This window comes from Pinus tabuliformis, chromosome 4_2 (assembly GCF_031772625.1).
Source record: "Pinus tabuliformis cultivar Carrire ecotype Pingquan chromosome 4_2, CPIR1, whole genome shotgun sequence".
In the NCBI taxonomy this organism is placed as follows: domain Eukaryota; kingdom Viridiplantae; phylum Streptophyta; class Pinopsida; order Pinales; family Pinaceae; genus Pinus; species Pinus tabuliformis.
The window spans coordinates 142,536,353-142,557,575 of record NC_142304.1 but is presented as its reverse complement, the minus strand read 5'-3'; the positions used below and the strand labels follow the sequence as shown (position 1 = coordinate 142,557,575).

The window sequence follows — 21,223 nt, the reverse complement described above, 5'->3', positions numbered from 1 at the left end:
AATGATCTATTAATCTTAAGAATCCTCTAAGTTTCTTCAAGATTTTGGGGATTTTCCATTCCATCTTAGCTTTAATTTTGTTAGGGTCCATTTTGACATCTTCATGAGGATAGGGTTTTATATATGATTCGTTGCAAGATGAGATACGAGAGACATTGGTATTTGTGTATTTGGGTAGCCAATTTCAAGCTCTCTTGATGTAATGTTGCAATATACTATTTGATCAATGGTATTTGTTATTCTGTCCATGTATTGCGTGTTTTTATGTGCTTGTTTCAACGGCAAATGTGATCCTAAAATACAAATAAATAATTTTATTAATGGCCAAATACTCATCACAAATAGGTCAAATTTTTGCTAAGTACTACAGTGTGGGATACATTGGAGCGCAGAGGTTGCTTCTATACAACTTGAGTGGGCCTACTGGTTAAGAGCTTGTGCTTCCTCCTAAAAGGTCATATTTCAAATCCAGTGGGTGGTAGAGTATAGACACCTCTGTAGACTTTAACAATCAAATCATTGTTTGGAGGCAGGCCCCTTGTCCCACAAACAAGCAGATCTCATATGCCAATTTGGTGTTTGTCTTGGCCATTGCCTTAAAATTAGATTATTATTAGTAGTATTTATAAAAATATGATAAAAGTAGATAGAAAACTATGCTAGATAAGATCTGGAGTTTATGACCTTGAAAAGAAAATATAGAGTGGTAATGTAGAATCATGAAAGTATTGTTGAGAACCTAATAACAAAACCTCTAGTAAGGGAAGGGGCAATGATGTCTCCCCTAATGGGCACTAATTAGCAATGCTCGATGTTCTCTCACCTAACATTTGACATTGAAGAGAAGAAACTCATGTAGGTGATTGATCAAAGGATATGAAAAAACCTTGGAGGTCTAGTCTATATGTTTTGTTGTTTGAATGATGTATCCCTGTGTTGAAACCTAGGGGAATTGACATTGTTACTGCCTAGGGAGGCATGGAGACTTGAGTGGAGTATAGTAGACCATGATATCATGCAGTTGCTGATCGATGTTGCTCTCTCTACATATTTTGATGCATATTCTTTCATTGAGGAGCACCTTTTGAGGAACTTGATATTCCACGAGGCAAAATTGCATATTTGGAAGCATGATTCGTATATGGACCTTTGGCAGTTGGCACGGTTACAAGAAAAGGGAGAAGATTCTAGGACCACTTGCATTAGAACAAAGAAGCTTCAAGGAGTGCCATAGCTTAGGAGGTAACAAATGGCATCTATGCATGATTCAAGGAATGAATGATGGCAGATTTTAAGGAGCGCTCCACCAAGTGAAGGCTTATAGGAATTTTAAATTAGGTTCTATGAAGGGTTCTTAATACTTCTAACTTTCTAAGGACATTTTAACGGAGGTTTCTAGGAGGTTCTTTAAAATAAATGATTAGAAGAAAATACAGAGGAATCTCCAGGTTTTTTACATAATATTTTATAGGAAGTTTCTAGAAGAACACTCTTTCATAGAAGCTTCTAGGCTTTTATTTATAACATTGTATTGAGGCTTCTAGTTTTTTTAAATATTTTGTATTGTAAAATGGTTGAGGAGAAGCTCTATAAAAAGAAGAGAGCTTTAATTTACTAGACATGGTTGGAATTGTGATTTCCCTTTGAACTTAGTTGAAGATCTTTTGGGGGGAAGAAGTCATCTTTTCTTTTGGGTTGCTTTGAAGGATGGAAATTACTTCTATAAGTCTGTTGTTAATAATTTTTGTAGAAGGGTATTCTTGCCCCAATAAGAACACGGTAGGGTTGAGGTGAAGCCCTCCATTCGTCTTGCTGTAAGTATTGTTTATTGTAGGATTTTTGCTGCTGTAATATTACAGTTAGGGCTTTCCACTCTCTTTTGAGAGTTTCCCTTGCTGAGATTTGGAGTTTAAGTGTGGCACATCTAGGCTCTCTTGATTTTGGAGTGAAATCACACTTGGAGATTGAGATGTTAGTTGATCATTCTCTAAAGAGGGCCTCCTACTTGTGTCGTCTTCATTTTTTTTTTAATTGGAATGAAAGCATGGGAAACCCCAGAGTACCCCACATTTTGTGAATGGTAAACCGGGTAAACCGTCGGCCCTGATTCCGGGGTCTTTCCCCAAGGGAATCAAAGAGAGTCGAACCTGTGACAACAACAATTAGCAACAAGATCAAAGAACTTCTCGTCTGGCTCTAGACCACTTGAGCTAACGATTGGGGATTTGTGTCTTCTTCATTTATGATTTCATATGCGGCTATTCTTTAATTATGCATGGTTGCACATTATTACTTGGCTGATTTTGTACTTGTTGTGAGGAGCATCATTGGAAAGGTCCTCCTTTATTTTTCTGCATATTGAAGTAAATCCATATTGTTAGTTTGAGCATGTTAATGATGGTCCTTTTAGTCTTCCTTCCATATTGTTTTAACTCTCTTGATTGTTGATCTTGACTCCACCAGCCATCGGACAGGCACTGGTCTTGGCAATCCACCATCCCATTTATTTCTAAAGTATATGTTACATGTCATTTTTACTAGGGAATCCCCACCTTGAGTTGGAGGAGAGCTGAACTAAAGTGAGATGAAGAGTTAGTGACAATGGGCAACCTTCCCCAGTGCCTCTAGGGTTGCACTTGGTTTTGAGACTGCAAATATCTTCGAGTGTAGGTCTGGGATGTAACTAACACAATTATTTTCTTGAGAGAAAACTATGTTGAAGAAATTGGATGTAGTTGTTGACCATTGCAACATATTCAAAAGCTCTGATTTAGGAAACTTCTAACTGCTCTGAGGTGAAACTTAGATAACAAAGTTTGATATTGTATGGGGGTAAACTTTGTATCTGAAACTCGTATTGTTTGATTGTGGATCAAATTGCTGCTCATGTCATAATATATAGGCTTTCAAGCTTAATACTGGCTGTAAGTTTAGGTTGGCTTGTTCTAATAATAACATAGTTTCATATTGTTTGGAATGAGCTTCTCTATCTAAAACCAGTTTTAATTGCTTTTGGAGCAAGATGCCCTCATGTCATAATATGTAGGTTTTCAAGCTTAATACTGGTTCCAAGTGTAGATTAGGTTCTTGTAGTTGTGTTGGAGCCAGATTTTTACTGGTAGGATTTTTTTGTGAATTGTAGAAATTCCTGAGAGGGTAAAAGAAATATGCATATGCAACTATTCTCAGTATTTTATTGAGTGAATGAGATATACAGGTGAATTTTCCAAGTGAATACTTGCACTGAACACACACACATGCATATACAATGTACACAGATAGATTGTTGCACCCAATAATCAGTGCACTAGCTTGCAGATTCTTAAGGCTGTAACTGAATCATATGGAACCTAATATGTAAATTTTTATATGCAGGTTAGATAATATAACATTTCATAGGAAAAAAGAAATTGCTGCTCAAGATTCAAATATGGACCATGACACTGGGCTTGTTCAGGTTCTTATCTTTGAGGCAGCTGATCGGGATAACATAGGTGGTTCACCCTATGGTGGTCAGAAGGCTATTTGCTGTACTCCAGATCTTTCAAAGCTAGAAAATTGCAAACAGGGTGAAGTCATTTGGCGGCCTTCAGCGAAAGATGCCACCTGGCCTTATGTGACAAGCGTCCGCTTTCATGGAGATAATACAGAAGTCACCTTGGAAACTATAAATGTGCCAATTACCATGACAGGAATGTATAACTTGTATTTTATATTTTGTGAACCTAAACTTAAAGGGCTGGTAATGACTGGAAAGACGATATGGAAAAATCCCACAGGTTATCTACCTGGGAGGATGGCACCACTAATGACCTTTTATGGTCTAATGTCCCTTGCATACCTTCTCCTTGGGATTGTTTGGTTTTCCCAGTATGCCAGATTTTGGAGAGAAATTTTACAGCTTCAGAACTGTATTACTCTTGTTATTTCTTTGGGTATGTTTGAAATGACACTGTTGTACTTTGAATACGCAAATTTCAATGCAACTGGAATCAGGTCCACAGGTATTACTATTTGGGCTGTTACATTTGGTGCTGTCAAGAGAACCATATCCCGACTCATTATCTTGGTTGTTTCAATGGGCTATGGTGTAGTAAGGCCCACTCTAGGAGGTCTTACTTCGAAGGTGCTTCTTCTGGGAGCAACGTTCTTCCTGGCATCTGAGTTGCTTGATCTTGTGGAGAATGTGGGGTCCATCAATGATCTATCAGGAAAAGCCAGATTGTTTCTTGTTCTGCCAGTTGCAATTGTGGATGCTTTCATCGTTATTTGGATTTTTACTTCTTTGTCTAAAACATTGGAGAAACTTCAGGTATTCCAATTTTTCTCTGAATAGCCATATCTTAATTGGCTATTTGCCACAGATTATGTACACATGATAGTATGAATCATTCCACTCAATTTTTTATTCTATTTTTTAAATAAAGTAAATTGCCATTTTTCTAACAAGGTACATTGTAAGATAGATTGACCACAGTGAGGATATGAGTGGTGTTTAGTAACGTTTGATTTATACTTATCCAGTTGTTGGGGATAATTTTGTGCTACACTTAATCAAGTGTGGCCAGTTTTGTATGGCACTTTACCCTGGCTTTCTGCTAGCTTTGCATTTGGTAATTGACTTTAGTAAAGTTTCGAAGCTGGCAGGATGGGAAAGAGCAAGTAGTCATAGCCACTTGCATTTTTTGTTTCTCCATTGGATGCTTGAATTAAAAATGAAATGAAAACTCAAGTCATTAAAGATGGGATGTGTAATTATGCTTTCTTAACGTATACAACTTAACCTTTTATATCCATATTTCTGATCAGTCAATACCCATGGACATTTACGACTATATTGAGGTTGCATAATTTAGTTTCACCATGTATGCTTTTGTTAATTAGAACAACACAGTAAAAGTCAGTTGAAATCAGAGTGCATGCATTGTTCCAAGGTAACAATTTATAGGCTGGCAATATTGATGAAACGATTGTTGCAACCTGCATCGCTTTTTGTTGTTGCAACCTATCTTTCATTATTGCCATTAAATTATTTCATTTTGGAGTCTTTTAAGAGTGAATTTATCTTTATTGAATTCCTTAATTATCTGCCACTAAACCTTAATTTTTTTATGGGTTTTTTTAGTTAAGGTTTCCTTAACTCGAGAGAACTAGAATCTAATCAACTAGTTTGATTTTGGTAGTCATAACCGTTGTCAAAGAGAGTGTCTTGAATACTTATGCTGTAACATGTCACGCCAATTGATGATGTTTATTACCTCACCAAACAACCTTTTAAAGCAGCTCCAAAAGTTACTATGTCATTTACATATCTCGCTCTAAAGGCTCACTATGTTATTTGTACATCGAACTTTTCTTATTTTTATGTGTCGCTGAATATTTTGGCATTGGTGCCTCTCTAAATTAGCAGAATTTTAGACAATTATAACACATTCCATGTCATGGGAATGGTTGGTCCACTTATTTTAATGAATTCAATATTTGGCCAGGTTTTCATGTTGAGCCAAAAGTGTCTTCCTTGTCCACGAGACATCAACCGCACCAGTATTACTGTATTTGGCACAGTCGAACTTCTTGGTCTTAGGGGGGAGGATATTTAATTTTCAAAAAGAAAATGTCTGTCACTTGGATGTTGCTTTCTGAATGCCTGCTGAAATACAATCTAGAATATACTTCTTTTGTTATCAACTGGAAAAAGAATGATGCTGATGAAATTCTTTTCTATTTTCAGCATTGGTGGTTACCCTTTTTCATAATTGGCATATTTTTCCGAGTTTATTCAATGTATTACCATATCGAGTATGTGGAGTGATGTCCTCAACCCTGATTGAACACTACAATGCTCTTATGAAATTCTTTCCTGGCAAAATTCTGATTAGTGGTTTTCCAATTCTATCTCACCGTACCTTTGTCAGTGTTCTGACATTGTGCTCATGTTATCACCATACCTTTGTCGTGATCTTACACTTGTTCTGGCGTTGTACTCATGTAGGTTTCTTTCTTTATTTTGGTTTTATCATTTTCTAAGAGCTGTGCTCGCAGTTTCCTATTGTATTCATAGTGATTGTATTCCTCAATCCCATTGACCTATTTTTGTGGTCATTGATTGGACATTAATACAATTATCTTATAATTATCTTATCTTACAAGTGTTATCTTATTTTACAAGTGGCATGTTTAAGCTTGAAAAACATTGTTGGCTTGTTGCGTAATGGTAGGCAACAAAACAATGCATACACCCCAAGTGATGCTCTTTAGGTATTGAAATTGGTTGGGACAGTCCTGGGTGGGACAGTCATTGGCAGTCAATGGCTGGGTGGATGAGCTGGCCCCTCTGATCCACATGCTTTTGCGAGAACGGCTTGTGGTAATCGCGGACATAGAGGCAAGCCTGCTTCCTTCTGCCCTAACCTTCAGGGCTGGGTTGATGAGCGGGCCCCATGGACCCAGATGCTCTTATCCTGGGAGCTTGTGGAGTCTTGAGACCTTGGCATGTCTGCTTCCATCAGCCCTAACCGTGTGGACACCATTCAATGGGGCTGAGAGTCATGTTTGTCCCCTCCAGGCCTTTTTACCACCGTGCGGTAAACCTCCCATTGAGGCAAGGCAGTCCCCTGGCTCCCTAACATAAAACCAAAGAGGAGTAAGTGGCAACCCACCCTACGCTTATTTAGGCCGAAGGGTGGAGATTAAATTTTAATCGGTTGGAGACTTCTAAATGATAACCCACCCTACGCTCTTTTAGACCGAAGGACAAAAGGTCCGGCCGAAGGTTGGAGATTAAATTTTAATCTTGTTGACGCTGGTTGGAGACTTCTAAATGATAACCCACCCTACGCTGTTTTAGGCCGAAGGACCAAAGGTCCGAGGAGAGGGGAATCTATTTGTTTGTATGCATTTTAAAAGTTGTGCATCTTGGAGCCAAATTGGCAATGGGCATTATCTGCAAGCAGTGCCATGGTGTTTGCTAATTAATTCTCAGTGGCTTTTTTTTTTCGTGTGTTATAGCACTGTAAACATATGAAGGTGTATGAATGTTTATGATTAAATAATTGATTCTCAAGTGGCTTTCTTTTCCGTGTGTTATAGCATTGTAAACATATGAAGGTGTATGAATGTTTATGATTAAATCTTTATTGGCAAGGTGTGTGATTACTGAAGTTGCATACACTCAATTGTTGACAGGCAAGGAGGTCGCTTGCTAAGCTAGACATTTACAGGAAGTTCACTAATGCATTGGCAGTTGCTGTATTTGTTTCCGTGGCATGGATTGGATATGAGGTAAACTTTTTATTGCTTTCTAACATCTGTCGCATTTACTTTGTATTTAGTTCTGGTTAACTACATATTGAACATACATGTACAAGAATGATAAGTTCATTAATGCATGATGAATGACCATAGAAAGTAGGTCAATGGGACTAAAAATGTCCCATACCCTTCATCGAAACATGGGGCATCGTTTGACTAAAGCAAAAGTTTTTCGATGAAATTAACAAACATGAGTAAAAATAAAAATAACAGTAATAAATGATAATAAAAAACAAATATATAGTAATAATTACAAGTAAATGCTTATAAACATTAAAATACTCTTTTATGTAAAGCCATATAAATAAATGTTTATAAGCATTAATTTATAATAAGTATCAAAACACTCTTTTATACAAATTTCAATTTGCTAAATTTTAAAAAAATCATAAAAACCAATTAAATTATAATAATAATAATAATAATTATTATTAAAAATAATTTATAAGTTAAACATATAATTTAAAAAACATGGAAACAGATTTTTAATCATAGAAATTTATCCCCACTATCTATCTAATAATTATTGATAATTAAATTAAAATTTTGAATGTTTTATTCTAAAATAATAATATGGAGATTTAGTCCACCATCCACCTAATAATTATTGACCAATTAAATTAAAATTTGGAATATCATATTATGAAATAAACACACATATCAACTTAATTAAATTCAATAAAAGATTAAAATTCACCTTATTTTTTTATTATTTTTTGTTTGGTAAGTTAGGGACCTAATAATTATTAATAATTAAATTAAAATTTTGAATATATATTATGAAATAAACACACATATCAACTTAATTAAATTCAATAAAAAATTAAAATTCACCTCATTATTTTTTGTTTGGTAAGTTAAGAAACAATCTAATAAAGTAGAGAATTGAACCAGTGACTTAATATCTAGAAATGCAGTAGAAAGTTGAACCAGTGACTTAATATCTAGCAATGCCTTAACAATATCTAGAAATACAATGGAAAGTTGAACCAATGACTTAATATCTAGAAATGCAATGGAAAGTTGAACCAGTGACTTAATATGTAGAAATGCCTTAACAACACACCGAATCACAATCTATTCAAAACTTTATAAACACCTCATCACCTCATTATTAAACAATAAAAAATAATAAATTATGTACACAAAAATCAAATTTATCAGGCATTTATCCCTCAATATAGGCATTTATCCCTCAATATACGTTTATGTTTGATCACTTGACATATTCTTATATACTTAGCATAAATAATATTACGATCTCATAATAAACCGCTTTGTTTATTTCATGTGGCACCAGAGCCGTTTATTTGGCCAAATGTTTCATATGACATAAAATCTATAGTCAGACCTGCAGATTATTCTAGCATTCAAGCTACCTTAAGGTTTTTGTCCGTTTATGTTTGATCACTTAATATATTCTTATATACTTAGCATAAATAATATTACGATCTCATAATAAACCGCTTTGTTTATTTCATGTGGCACCAGAGCCGTTTATTTGGCCAAATGTTTCATATGACATAAAATCTATAGTCAGATCTGCAGATTATTCTAGCATTCAAGCTACCTTAAGATTTCTGTCCGTACACTCCAGTGTTGTTTTTGTACGATTCAGATTTATACCAATTCACTGGGAAAAATCCGTATAATGAAATGGAAAGAGCTAACCAGCCATCCCCAGGGTATTTAATGCCCGGGGATATGCACGTCGGTTAACGCGATAACACACGAAAGCCAAGTTTCGGCATTAACTAATATTTTGGCTTTCGCGTGTTATCGGGCTAAGCTGCGTACATATCCCCGAACATTAAATACCCTGGAAATGGCTAGTTAGCTCTTTCCCAATGAAATCTGCAGTAATCATAGCTACCTATTAAATGTCTGCACTGCCGTGCGTTGCACTTGCCAATGCCCGCACATGCTGCCTGCGTTTCCAGCCTTTGCAGCAGCAGCCGTACAATCCACCATTTAATTACTTTGCAAGTTTGTCCAAATGCCTTGTCTTAAAGTCCAACCCATTAGAATTATAATTTAGATTTTATTTTATTTTTAATTTTAATAATTTTTTTTTTAAATACACAGTTGAAAAATTATTTTACTTTTATTTTTTAATGTTAATATTATTGTATATATAGAGTTAGTTTAATGTTAATATTATTATATATAAGGTTAGTTTATTTATACACGAAATAGTTTACCATACAATTTCAATTTTAAATAATTCAACACCATAAAAAAATTTAAGTTTTACAAATTAAATAATTTAAACTCACAATTTTAAAAATCTCATTAAATTTTAATTAAAATTAATCTGGAAAAATATTATAGAAAAACCATTTTATTAATAAATTAACCTACTTATTTATTTAAATTTATATGTATGAACTTTTTCATATCCAACAATAATATATCAAAAATCTTATATTTTATATTATTTTATTTTTATATATATAACTTAAATCAACAAGTATGACCTCTTTCATATTGAAAAAAATAATGCATCAGAAATCCGATAGTTTGTTGTCATTGTTTTTTTCTTTTAAAATGGACTTATATTCAATCTTATGCAAATTATGTAAAAAAATGTCTTCTCAGAAATCCGATATTTTGTGCTTTATTTTAAAAAAAATCGACTTAACCATATATTCAAACTTATACAAATTATATCTTTATTATTAGCACGTTCCTTTGAAGCGGTGAAAAGGAACATGGAGAAAAATTGGGGTGGGATGTATGGGAAAAAATTCAAGTAATTTTATAAAAAGTATATGCTAATGAATTTGGAAACTACCCATTTTATGGTTTGTTATCTTAAAATGTATTATTTAAATTAAATTGAATTTATATTTAGAGCACAAGTACTTATTTTCATCAAATGTTGGTGAATAAATTTTGAGTCCGTACCTTCTGATCTGTTATAATGATTTGATTTTGACATAAGAGTACATGGTTTATTTTTACATTTAAGATTTCAAACACCCTTTTTGTATTTACAAATAACATTGTAGAAATTTTTGTTTTTCCATCTCGGTTTTCAGTTTCTCCTTATTTTTTCCATATAGTTAAATGCCCTTTCCCAGAAACATTTAACAAGCTGGAAAAAATAAATTTGCTGAAAACACAAATTCTGGAAATTTTATAGAATGCTGGAAATTGCAGAAATAAAAATCAGCAGTAATAAACAGTCATTAAAACACATTTAAACACTGAGATTTTTGGTCAATGTGACTCTGGAAAAACCCCTTACAACTCTTGGGGAAAACCAGTTTGAGAGCTCTTCTTTATTTCTGAAAATTGCCTTTTTACAGTGAGAAATATTCAACAAAAAATCAGCAAACAAATTTACAACTTATCTCTTTTCCCATGCCTCACAGCAAACTGAAAATTACAACAAACAAGACAGCAATAAATGTTGTACGGCCTCCTCGATTTTCGTGCCCACTTTCAGCATTAAATGCAGTTGTATGGACATCATTAAATGCATTGTACGGCCTGCAATAAATGCGATGTACGGCCCTTGTTTTGCGTGTAGAAAAACCAACAAACTGCTCCTCGATTTTTGTGCAAACCACTCTTCGAAAATCGTGCCAAAATCTGCCTTTCACTGTGTGTTGAATCCGCTGTACAAATCTGCTCAAGTGCTGCCTTGGAATGTGTCCCAAGCTGTTGTCTCCTTCTCTTCCCTGCTCATAAATCTTTCTTGCTTTCTTGCTCTCCTTCTCCTAATCTGCTCATGAAAGAATGAATAACCTTTTCCTCTTTTAATCTAACCGCAAGTGACTTTTGGGTGATCCAAGTGACTTTTGGGTGATTCCTAAATCCAATGGATGAAATAGATTGAGATCTAAGGCTGAGATTAAATGTTCATTTAAATCTCACTTTTTATTTTTTAATTCACCCCACTTTAATAAAGACCCATTTAGTCATTTATTTCCAAAGTCACTTTTCCTTTCTAATTTTTCATTGATTTTATAAAAGTCATTTTAAAATTAGACTTAGTAACTTTATCACTTAAAGTCACTTTTAAATTAGATTTAATTTTATAAAATTATAAAGTCACTTTAGGAGAAAAATTAAATTCTTTTGGACACTTTTCTCTAGGCCAAAGATCAAAGCCTAAAAGAACCACCTGTTTCAACAAACATAAACAAATATAACACGAGCTAAATTTGTTAATTTAAAAAAAATTATTTATTGATTTTTCATTGTGACTTCTCATCACAATAAATATAAAGATGTTCCCATTCAAGAATTAAGTACAAAGAATGCATTAAGGCATATTTATCATATCCCTTTTTAGAAGGTGTGTATAGACAATAAGAACACATACAACAATTCCATAATTTAATTTAAATTTTGTATATATTAAATTTTATTTGACAATATATAATTCCATAATTTAATTTAAATTTTATATATAGTAAATTTTATTTGACAATTTAAATTATATAAGCTAAATCGAAATGGTAAATTATATATATAAAATTGAAATTGTAAATTTTAATTATATAAGAAGTATTAAATAATGTTATAGTTACAATTTCAATTATATAAAAGGTTTTATCTATTGTTTCAAAAGTTTAAATATTTGTATAAAATAATTTTATATGACTATAGGATAAGTTTTTCTATGAACTTTTTTCTTTGAAGAAAAATTGTAATTTTTATGGCAAGAGAGAAAATTATATGTTGTAGATATATAAGGTGCATTAAAAAATAATTGTTTTGTAATACATATTTTGCTAAAATATAAAAATTATAGTAGATCTTTAGAGGCCAAAACGAGATAGAGTATAAACATAGAAGCATGAAAAAGAAGGTTGTTTATGCCTTACAACCTTTCATCCAAAACAATATCCAGTAGTAAACCAGATCAGATCACTGTCATTGTTTAACAATAAATACATATACATAATCATTAACCAAAACGAAATTGACCTCCATTCAACTTAAAGAAAAAATCATCAAGCATACAAAAAGAGGTTGTGCAAAAGGATGTAGTCTTCATTCTGGTGCATTTTCCACCTACATATCATCTATGAAGGTTTGTGATAATATTCATGGTGTTTACAAAGAATGCATTAAGGCATATTTACCATATCCCTTTTTAGAAGGTGTGCATAGACAATAGGGAGGAACACATACAACAATTCCATAATTTAATTTAAATTTTATATATATTAAATTTTATTTGACAATATATAATTCCATAATTTAATTTAAATTCTATATATAGTAAATTTTATTTGACAATTTAAATTATATAAGTTAAATCGAAATGGTAAATTATAGATATAAAATTGAAATTGTAAATTTTAATTATATAAAAAGTATTAAATAATGTTATAGTTACAATTTCAATTATATAAAAGGTTTTATCTATTGTTTCAAAAGTTTAAATTTTTGTATAAAATAATTTTATATCACTATAGGATAAGTTTTTCTGTGAACTTTTTTCTTTGAAGAAAAATTGTAATTTTTAAAATTGTAATTTTTATGGTAAGAGAGAAATTTATATGTTGTAGATATATAAGGTGCATTAAAAAATAATTGTTTTGTAATACATATTTTGCTAAAATATAAAAAATATAGTAGATCTTTAGAGGTCAAAACGAGATAGAGTATAAACATAGAAGCATGAAAAAGAAGGTTGTTTATGCCCTACAACCTTTCATCCAAAACAATATCCAGTAGAGTCTGACCTACTAAACTAGATCAGATCACCGTCATTGTTTAACAATAAATACATATACATAATCATTGACCAAAACGAAATTGACCTCCATTCAACTTAAAGAAAAAATCATCAAGCATACAAAAAGAGGTTGTGCAAAAGGATGTAGTCTTCATTCTGGTGCATTTTCCACCTACATATCATCTATGAAGGTTTGTGATAATATTCATGGTGTTCACTTCCATCCTGCTCTGATATCTTCCATATGCCCATAGCTTGCTGCTTGCCTACCTTGGATAGTTCATCAACAATGACATTTCTCTCCCTGTAAATATGACCACATGAAATATGATCAAAATATATGTTTAAAAGAACTTCCTCCAGAATAGGATTGGGTGTGCAAGTGACACCTAGAGGCTTCATTAGACTAGTTGATGACAATGAGAGTCACTAAAATATTGTAATTTCCTACACCCCTTTTCTAAAGCAAAAAGAAGCAAAATCTTAAGGCTTAAAAGTTATGTATAATTATTTGTGGCCCAATGCAATCCAAATTGCATTTTGTATGAATGATTTTCATTTAAAAATAAAATTGTTCCTCCCCCACACACCCGGCAAGCTTGGGAGGCACCATCAAAACATGTCCAAGGGCACGACGTATCCACTTGTTCAACTATGATAGTTTTAGGCCCATGACTGGAATCATCATTTGGAATGTGCTCATAGATAGCCACGACTTGGGTAGCCAATTTGTCTAGGATTGAATCTTTTTGCTAAAATATCACTTTATTCTAGGCAAGCCAAATGCTGCAACTAATGATGGGAGGAAGATTTCTTAGCTTTTTTGGATTTACCAAATCCCACCATGATTGCCAAGCTTCCCTACATGATATACCTTGCCATTGAGCACCAACATATAGAATACTACAAACAAAATTATAGATGTTACAAGCATATGGACAAAAAAATAATAGATGATCGACTGTTTCCTCGGCTGCTTTGCAGAGGGGACACCAACTCGGGCCAATGAAGCTCCCCTTTTTTAAAACTTTCACCAATAGGAAGCTTATTCTCTAACATACACCACTGAAACAATCTAGATTTCGTTGGACACTTCAGTTTCCTCACCATCTTCCACCAAGTTTTTCTATGAACTATAATGAAACATTTCATATTTTCTTCAAGAAGTTTGATTTACAAAATTTACAGATATTGATGATAAGAAAAACATTCATTTCATAAAAACATGGACATTGGTTGCCTCATCTCGATCGAAGTCTAAGTGAAGGGAGTGTGGCTTCTTGATGTCCATTGGGTTCCTGAGTTGCTACTTTATTTCCTTGCAAGCTTTAGCATGAATGGAATTCGCAGAGCTTTTGTTGTTCAAGGCTGCAAAGATAGAGTGTTTATGTTGATTGAGTGTAAGGGTTCTAAGAGTATTACACTTAACCTCTATGATATCCATCCATTGTCTTTATTCAACTAACATTTTCCTTAATGATGCATGTTGAGTGACAAAGGTGTTCTTTTTTGTGTATGTTATTGTTAATGGAAAATAGAGAGGTCCTATTGGAGTGGATTAACTCTTCAAGTCTCCCCAAGAATTTTCTGATTTTTGTTATTTTGTTGTGCCCATAATTGCATCCACAATAAAAAAACCGAATGTCGAACAAATGAGGCCAAAGATCCAATAAATAGCTATAGAGTTGATAACTTACCCAGATTGGTAAAGACCAGAGCTACAATGAAAGATAGAGTTATTCCTATGGCTTGGAGAATTGATTGAAATAATAATGAAATTGCACCAAATTTTTCTCACATACTACTGCACAGTGCCTCTATATAAATGAGCTTGAGGGTGGAATAAAATAGGGATTTCAAACTTATTTTGAGAGATACCCATATCTAAACTAGCTCACACACACACACACACATAAGTATTGGTACTGGTTAGCCCCGAGGGTTAGCTCAATTGGTCGAGGTTCCATTGCTAAAGCACTTCGCCATTGGGAGGTCACATGGTCAATTATCCTCGACGCCCTCAAGGTTAGGTTCTGATTAGTTTGGTTTGTGGGATGTGATCCCCTCAGGTGGATCTGCCCAAATTTTCCTCGGAGAAAAAGTACTGGTTTAGGTATGGTTTTCTCTCAAAATAAGTCAGAAATCCCTATATATATAAATTAGTACTAGTTTAGATATGGGTTTTCTCTCTAAGTAAGTCGAAAATCCTTATTTTATTCCAACATTAGGCTCATTTATATAGAGGCATTGTGGAGTAGTCTGGGAGAAAAATTTGGTGCAGGTTTATATTTTCAATTTTAAGGTTATGACCAAGCCAAATACCAAATTGGTGTATGAGATTTCCTTGTCTCTATGACGAGAGACCCACATCCGCACAACAATGTATTTGCTAAAGTCTATGAAGGCATACATACTCTAACCTCCTTTGAATTTGAACCTGTGACCTCTTAGGAGGAAACGCATGCTCTTAACGATTAGGCCCACTCAAGACTAATAGGAAATTAGATTAAAAAAGAATGCTTCAAAGTTAATGACATAGAGCTAGAGTCGTAGAAGGGACTCAAAGAAACTACTCAGAGAGCCACTATAACTATGGGACCAGTACCAAAACCAGAATTTATCAACCACCTTTCCCCTAAATAAATTCAAAAAAATAGAATTCCAATCAAACCACCCAAAGCTTGGTATATAACTCACTAGGAAACTGGATGGCTAACAGTGTTAGCTGAGTTGGTCATTGTTCCTAGCTCCTCCATGTTGCAATATCTCAGTCTCTGTGCTTTCACATACTATAACGTTCATTAACCCAAGGTTGAGTGAAAGCTCACATGTAAAAAAATGGTGGCCATTCTCTATACTCGTCTCAAAACAATTGAGGCGGGTCACATAATTGGCATGACATGAGGCCATGTGGGCAACTAAAATTGTGACAACCAAATAAATCAAAGGATTAGGAGATATTGCATAATGTTCGACCCTTATCATTTCCAGGTTCTCCCGTCGATAATTCAATGGCTTTAGCCTTTTTTATCCAATTTATCCACCTCTTCATTGAACTCTCATTTAACATGATAGAACAAGGTTGTGTTGATTGTTTTTGCCTCCTTGATTGCTTGGGATATTACTTTGGCCAACCTAGTATCCACTGAGAAGACTTCCCTAGCATTGCCTTGATGTCAATCATGGAATTTCATAATAATTACGAAGTGACCTCAAGCTCCTTAGCTAGAAGTAAACCTTTCAGAAGAGTACAAGCTTCTTCTAAATCTGAAGGGTATATTGCTACTTGTGATCCTCCATAATCTAATGGACAAAGGGAATGATAGGGAGGAGGGGACACGTCCCCAGGACAATTAGAGCACACCCCTAAATTTTTCAGGGGATGGCGGGCTGTGGGCGTCAATAATAATAATAATTATCAGCGAATTGGCTTTAGCTAAGGTGGTTGGGAGAAATGTTGTTATCCACACCATTGAGATTCAGTTCCTACATGTGACATGTTAAGCTCATATTGAGTATTTCTTGTAATGGCTTCGAGCTGTGTTGTCGTGTTGGGTCCCTATAATACTAGTGATTACCCCATTACTATTGTAGTTATACCCCCTATTTATATTGTTGTGCCCCTATTACCCCCATATTGTTATTTCTGTGCCCCATAGAATCCCTCTATTGTTATTTTTGTGGCTTTATATTATTATTGTTAGGTCGGCTGGATTATATTGTGACTCCTTAGACTCCTATATATAGAAAGGAGGTTTTGTCATTTGTATCATCCAAGAATTGTTCATTTATGTAATGTAAAGGAGGTTGCCCCCTTGAAGAGGCTGAATTCTAAGGCGTGGATCTCTCTTTTCTATCTTTTTGTGAGCTGGTTTCATAACATTTGGTATCAGAGCTTTGGATTCTAGGGTTTCGCTGCTCCAAACAGGTCATCGTGGCATTTTCGCTATAACTTTTTTTCTGTGACGTTTCAGAAGTCGCAAAAAAAACCCATTTGAGAAGAAATCGTGCTGAACCTTGGGTCCGAATTTCAGAGCTTTTTGCGCGATATTTGTGGAGATATGATCTGAGGAAGTTGGTCTTTTTGCAGACTCCTGAATTACATTCAAAACAGGTGACCTGGGAAAAATCGTCATAACTTTCTCTCTGGGGATCAGATTGAAATTTCGTAAGAAGGTACAGAAAGAGGACGGACTGTAGTTTCTTGTATGTGTGTTTCAGATTCAAAGGTTGAAACAGTGACTCGTGGCACGTCGTACAAGTTCGCTCTACTGAACCAGTCTAAAAGCAAGTCACTGTGGGAGATTTCATATAACTCTTCCTTGGAGAATCCAATTTGGCTCAGACTTGTGGCATTGGAAAGAGGACGCAAAAGGCTACTACAGGTAGCAATTTCAGAATTGGATGATTTGAAATTACAGAGATACATCAGATTCAATATCAGGCTTCTATAAAGTGAAAAAAGGTGTGTAGTTTTTTTTTGATTTTTGTGTAAGCTTGGTTTAACGGAATTCAAAGGGCATAGTAAAGCATTATTATCGGTAACTGATGCCCCGAGGAAAGAAAATGCAAACACCTAGTAAGGAACCTGAAAGCTCTAGCATGACTCATGAAGAAGAGGAAGAAATGCTACATGATATATCAAAATTACAAGAACAAGTGCAACAAATGTCACGCTCACAAAAGCTAACAGAAGCTAAGGTAAATGGCGTGGAATCTAAGATAAAGGGCATGGAAGCTAAGATGGAGGATTCGATGACAAATTTGAAGATAGATTTGAAGACAGACATGGAAGAATTGAAGAAGTTGCTACAAGAAAGGGTCACTAATGGTGAAAAGGTAGTAAAGGAAACTCATGATGAGAACAAAAGAAATGTTAATCATGATTCCATAGACTCTAATGTTGGATCGAAGACTCACCATGTTCCAAAAATCGATATGAGGAAGTTTGATGGCAAGGATCCCGCCACATGGATATTACAGATGGAGCAATTCTTCGATCTCAATAATGTGCAAAACACACAAAAGGTACGTATGGCAACTTTATATTTGGAACCAAATCAGTTTGTATGGTATCAATGGCTTTGTTCTCGTAAACAATTTATCACTTGGGCAATTTTTACGGAAGAATTGATAGCACATTATGAGGATACAAAAAGCAACACTTTTTTTAGCCAATTGATAAGTCTCAAACAAAAGGGTTCAATAATGGAGCACATTGAGGAGTTCCAAAAATTGAACATAAGGGTAAAAGATATTCCAGAGGAGCATAGGATTGATGTGTTCATAGGGTCTTTAAAGGATAATATCCAACATGATGTGCGCCTTTGGGAACCTGATTCATTAGAGAAGGCATTCAGGTTAGCAAGAAAAATGGAAAGCAAAATTATGGCAACTAGGAAGCATACCATTCACAACTATAAAGACGGAAGTGTTGTTGCCCATAGTCTTCCACAACCTACAAGGTTGACACCACAACAATTGGAAGAAAAAAGAGCAAAAGGGCTTTGTTACAATTGTGATAGCAAATACACAAAAGGTCATAAGTGTGCTGAGAAGAAATTATTCTACATAGATTGTGAAGAGGAAGAAGAAAAGGAGCAAGAAAGGTCAAAAGAAGAGGATATATTCCAGGAACAAAGCCTAGATGAAGAACAAATAAATCCGACCATATCTTGTAATGCATTGGCGGGAATTACCACTCCTCAAACCATCAAGATAGAAGGACAAATCAAGAAGAAAAAGGTAATAGTGTTGATTGATTCAGGAAGCACCCACAATTTTATTCATTGTAGGGTAGCAAAAGAATTGAATTGCTTCCTATATCCAGCACCAGAGTGTCAAGTGATGATTGCAAATGGAGGAACAATAAATTGTTCTGGAAAGTGCCATAATATCAAGCTATCCATGGGAGAATATGTATTGACTAGCCCAATGCTTTCCATTCCAATGGGAGGTGCTGATGTTGTACTAGGAGTCCAATGGCTACAATCCTTGGGTACAATAGCTTTTAATTTTCAAGAACTTTTCATGAAATTTTCTGTGGAAGGAAAGGAAGTTGAATTAAGGGGTATTGCAGGGAAACCAGGAAAGATAATCAGCTCTAATGGCATGACAAAGCTTCTAAAAAAGGAGCAAAGAGGTGTAATTGCACAATTATGTTCGCTAGATGTTTCCACATTGGAATCATCTATTTCTCCAGATCTCCAAAAAGTCTTGGACAATCATTCCAAGGTATTTGAGACTCCCAAAGGTCTCCCACCTATGCGTGATCATGATCATGCTATTCATCTGATTCCAGGAAGTGTTCCTCCAAACATCAGGCCGTACAGATATCCCTATGTCCAAAAAAGTGAAATTGAACGTATGGTTGCAGAAATGCTAGAGGCTGGTATAATTCAACCGAGTCAAAGTTCTTTCTCAGCTCCAGTAGTATTGGTGCACAAGAAGGATGGATCATGGCGCATGTGTCCAGATTATAGGGAGCTCAACAAGCTCACTATTAAAGATAAGTTCCCCATTCCTGTTATTGATGAATTACTGGATGAATTGCATGGATCAATTTACTTCACCAAGTTGGATCTTCGTTCGGGATATCATCAAATCAGAATGAAGATTGAAGACATTCCGAAAACGACATTTAGAACTCATGAGGGTCATTATGAATTTTTGGTCATGCCTTTTGGCCTTACCAATGCACCTTCAACATTTCAAGGTTTGATGAATTCAATTTTCAAACCATTCCTTAGAAAATTTGTGTTAGTATTTTTTGATGATATACTAATCTACAGCAAGTCTTGGAAGGATCATGTTGAACATGTTGACAGGGTGCTACAACTATTGGAGGAGAAACAATTATATGCAAAAAGATCCAAATGTTTCTTTGGAGTCCAGGAGGTGGAATATTTGGGTCATATTGTATCTCATGAAGGAGTTAAGGTAGACCCTAGCAAAATTAAAGCCATTAAGGAATGGAAAATCCCCACATCCATAAAGCATCTGCGAGGATTTCTTGGGTTGACAGGGTATTATCGCAAGTTTGTTAAGAATTATGGGAGAATAGCAGCACCTCTAACAACATTATTGAAGAAAGATTCATTTTCATGGACTTCGGAAGCAACAAAGGCCTTTGAACATCTTAAAGAGGCAATGTGCCAAGCACCGGTCTTAGCTACACCGGACTTCACAAAAACCTTTATTGTGGAATGTGATGCTTCAGGAAATGGAATTGGTGCTGTTCTAATGCAAGATGAAAGACCCATTGCTTTTGAAAGTCGTCCAATCAAGGGAAAGTTTTTAAGCAAAGCTATTTATGAGAAGGAAATGTTGGCAATACTCCATGCACTTAAGAAATGGCGACCCTACCTAATGGGAAGACACTTCAAGGTAAAAACGGATCATGATAGCCTTAAATACTTTTTAGAACAAAGATTATCCTCTGAAGAGCAACAAAAGTGGGTCACAAAGATGTTGGGTTATGACTTTGAAATCATCTACAAAAAAGGGAAGCAAAATGTGGTGGCAGATGCACTCTCAAGAAAGGATGAGGATGTGGAAGCATTGTTGTGTGCCATTTCTATTATCCAACCAGATTGGATAAACGAAGCAAGGGAGGAATGGAAGAATGACGAAGAAGTGTGGGCACTTATTCGAAAGCTACAACAAGATTCCAGTACTTCTGATACATTTAGCTGGCAAAATGATTCGTTATGGTACAAAGATCGCTTATACCTCTGTAAGAATTCCCAGCTAAAACAAAAGATTCTTATGGAATTGCACACTTCTCCCTTAGGAGGGCACTCAGGATTTTTAAAAACTTACCACAGGGTTAAGAAGGAATTTTTTTGGGATGGCCTTAAATCAGATATTCAAAAGTTTGTGGCGGAATGTTTGGTTTGCCAGCAAAATAAAGTTGAAACAATTAAGACACCAGGTCTATTACAACCTTTATCCATTCCAAGCCAACGTTGGGAGGAGGTTTCAATGGATTTTATCACAGGTTTACCCAAGTCTGAGGGAAAGAGTGTCATCATGGTGGTAGTTGACAGACTTACCAAGTATGCACACTTTTGTGCATTATCACATCCATTTAAAGCCAGTACAGTTTCTACTGCATTTATGGAAACAATTCAAAAGCTACATGGAAACCCAAAGATTATTGTAAGTGACAGAGATCCCATTTTCACTGGAAATTTTTGGACAGAATTATTTTCT

General features: G+C 34.8%; 1 protein-coding gene across 1 annotated transcript in view; it reads left to right on the top strand.

The window, feature by feature from the left end:
• Positions 1-21,223, top strand: part of LOC149168615 (uncharacterized) — a 125,321-nt gene that overhangs the window by 48,945 nt on the left and 55,153 nt on the right. The window contains exons 2-3 of the mRNA XM_089428345.1: positions 3,376-4,312; positions 7,186-7,281. Coding sequence (XP_089284471.1) covers positions 3,376-4,312; positions 7,186-7,281 — 1,033 coding nt within the window. The remainder of the gene's footprint in view (positions 1-3,375; positions 4,313-7,185; positions 7,282-21,223) is intronic.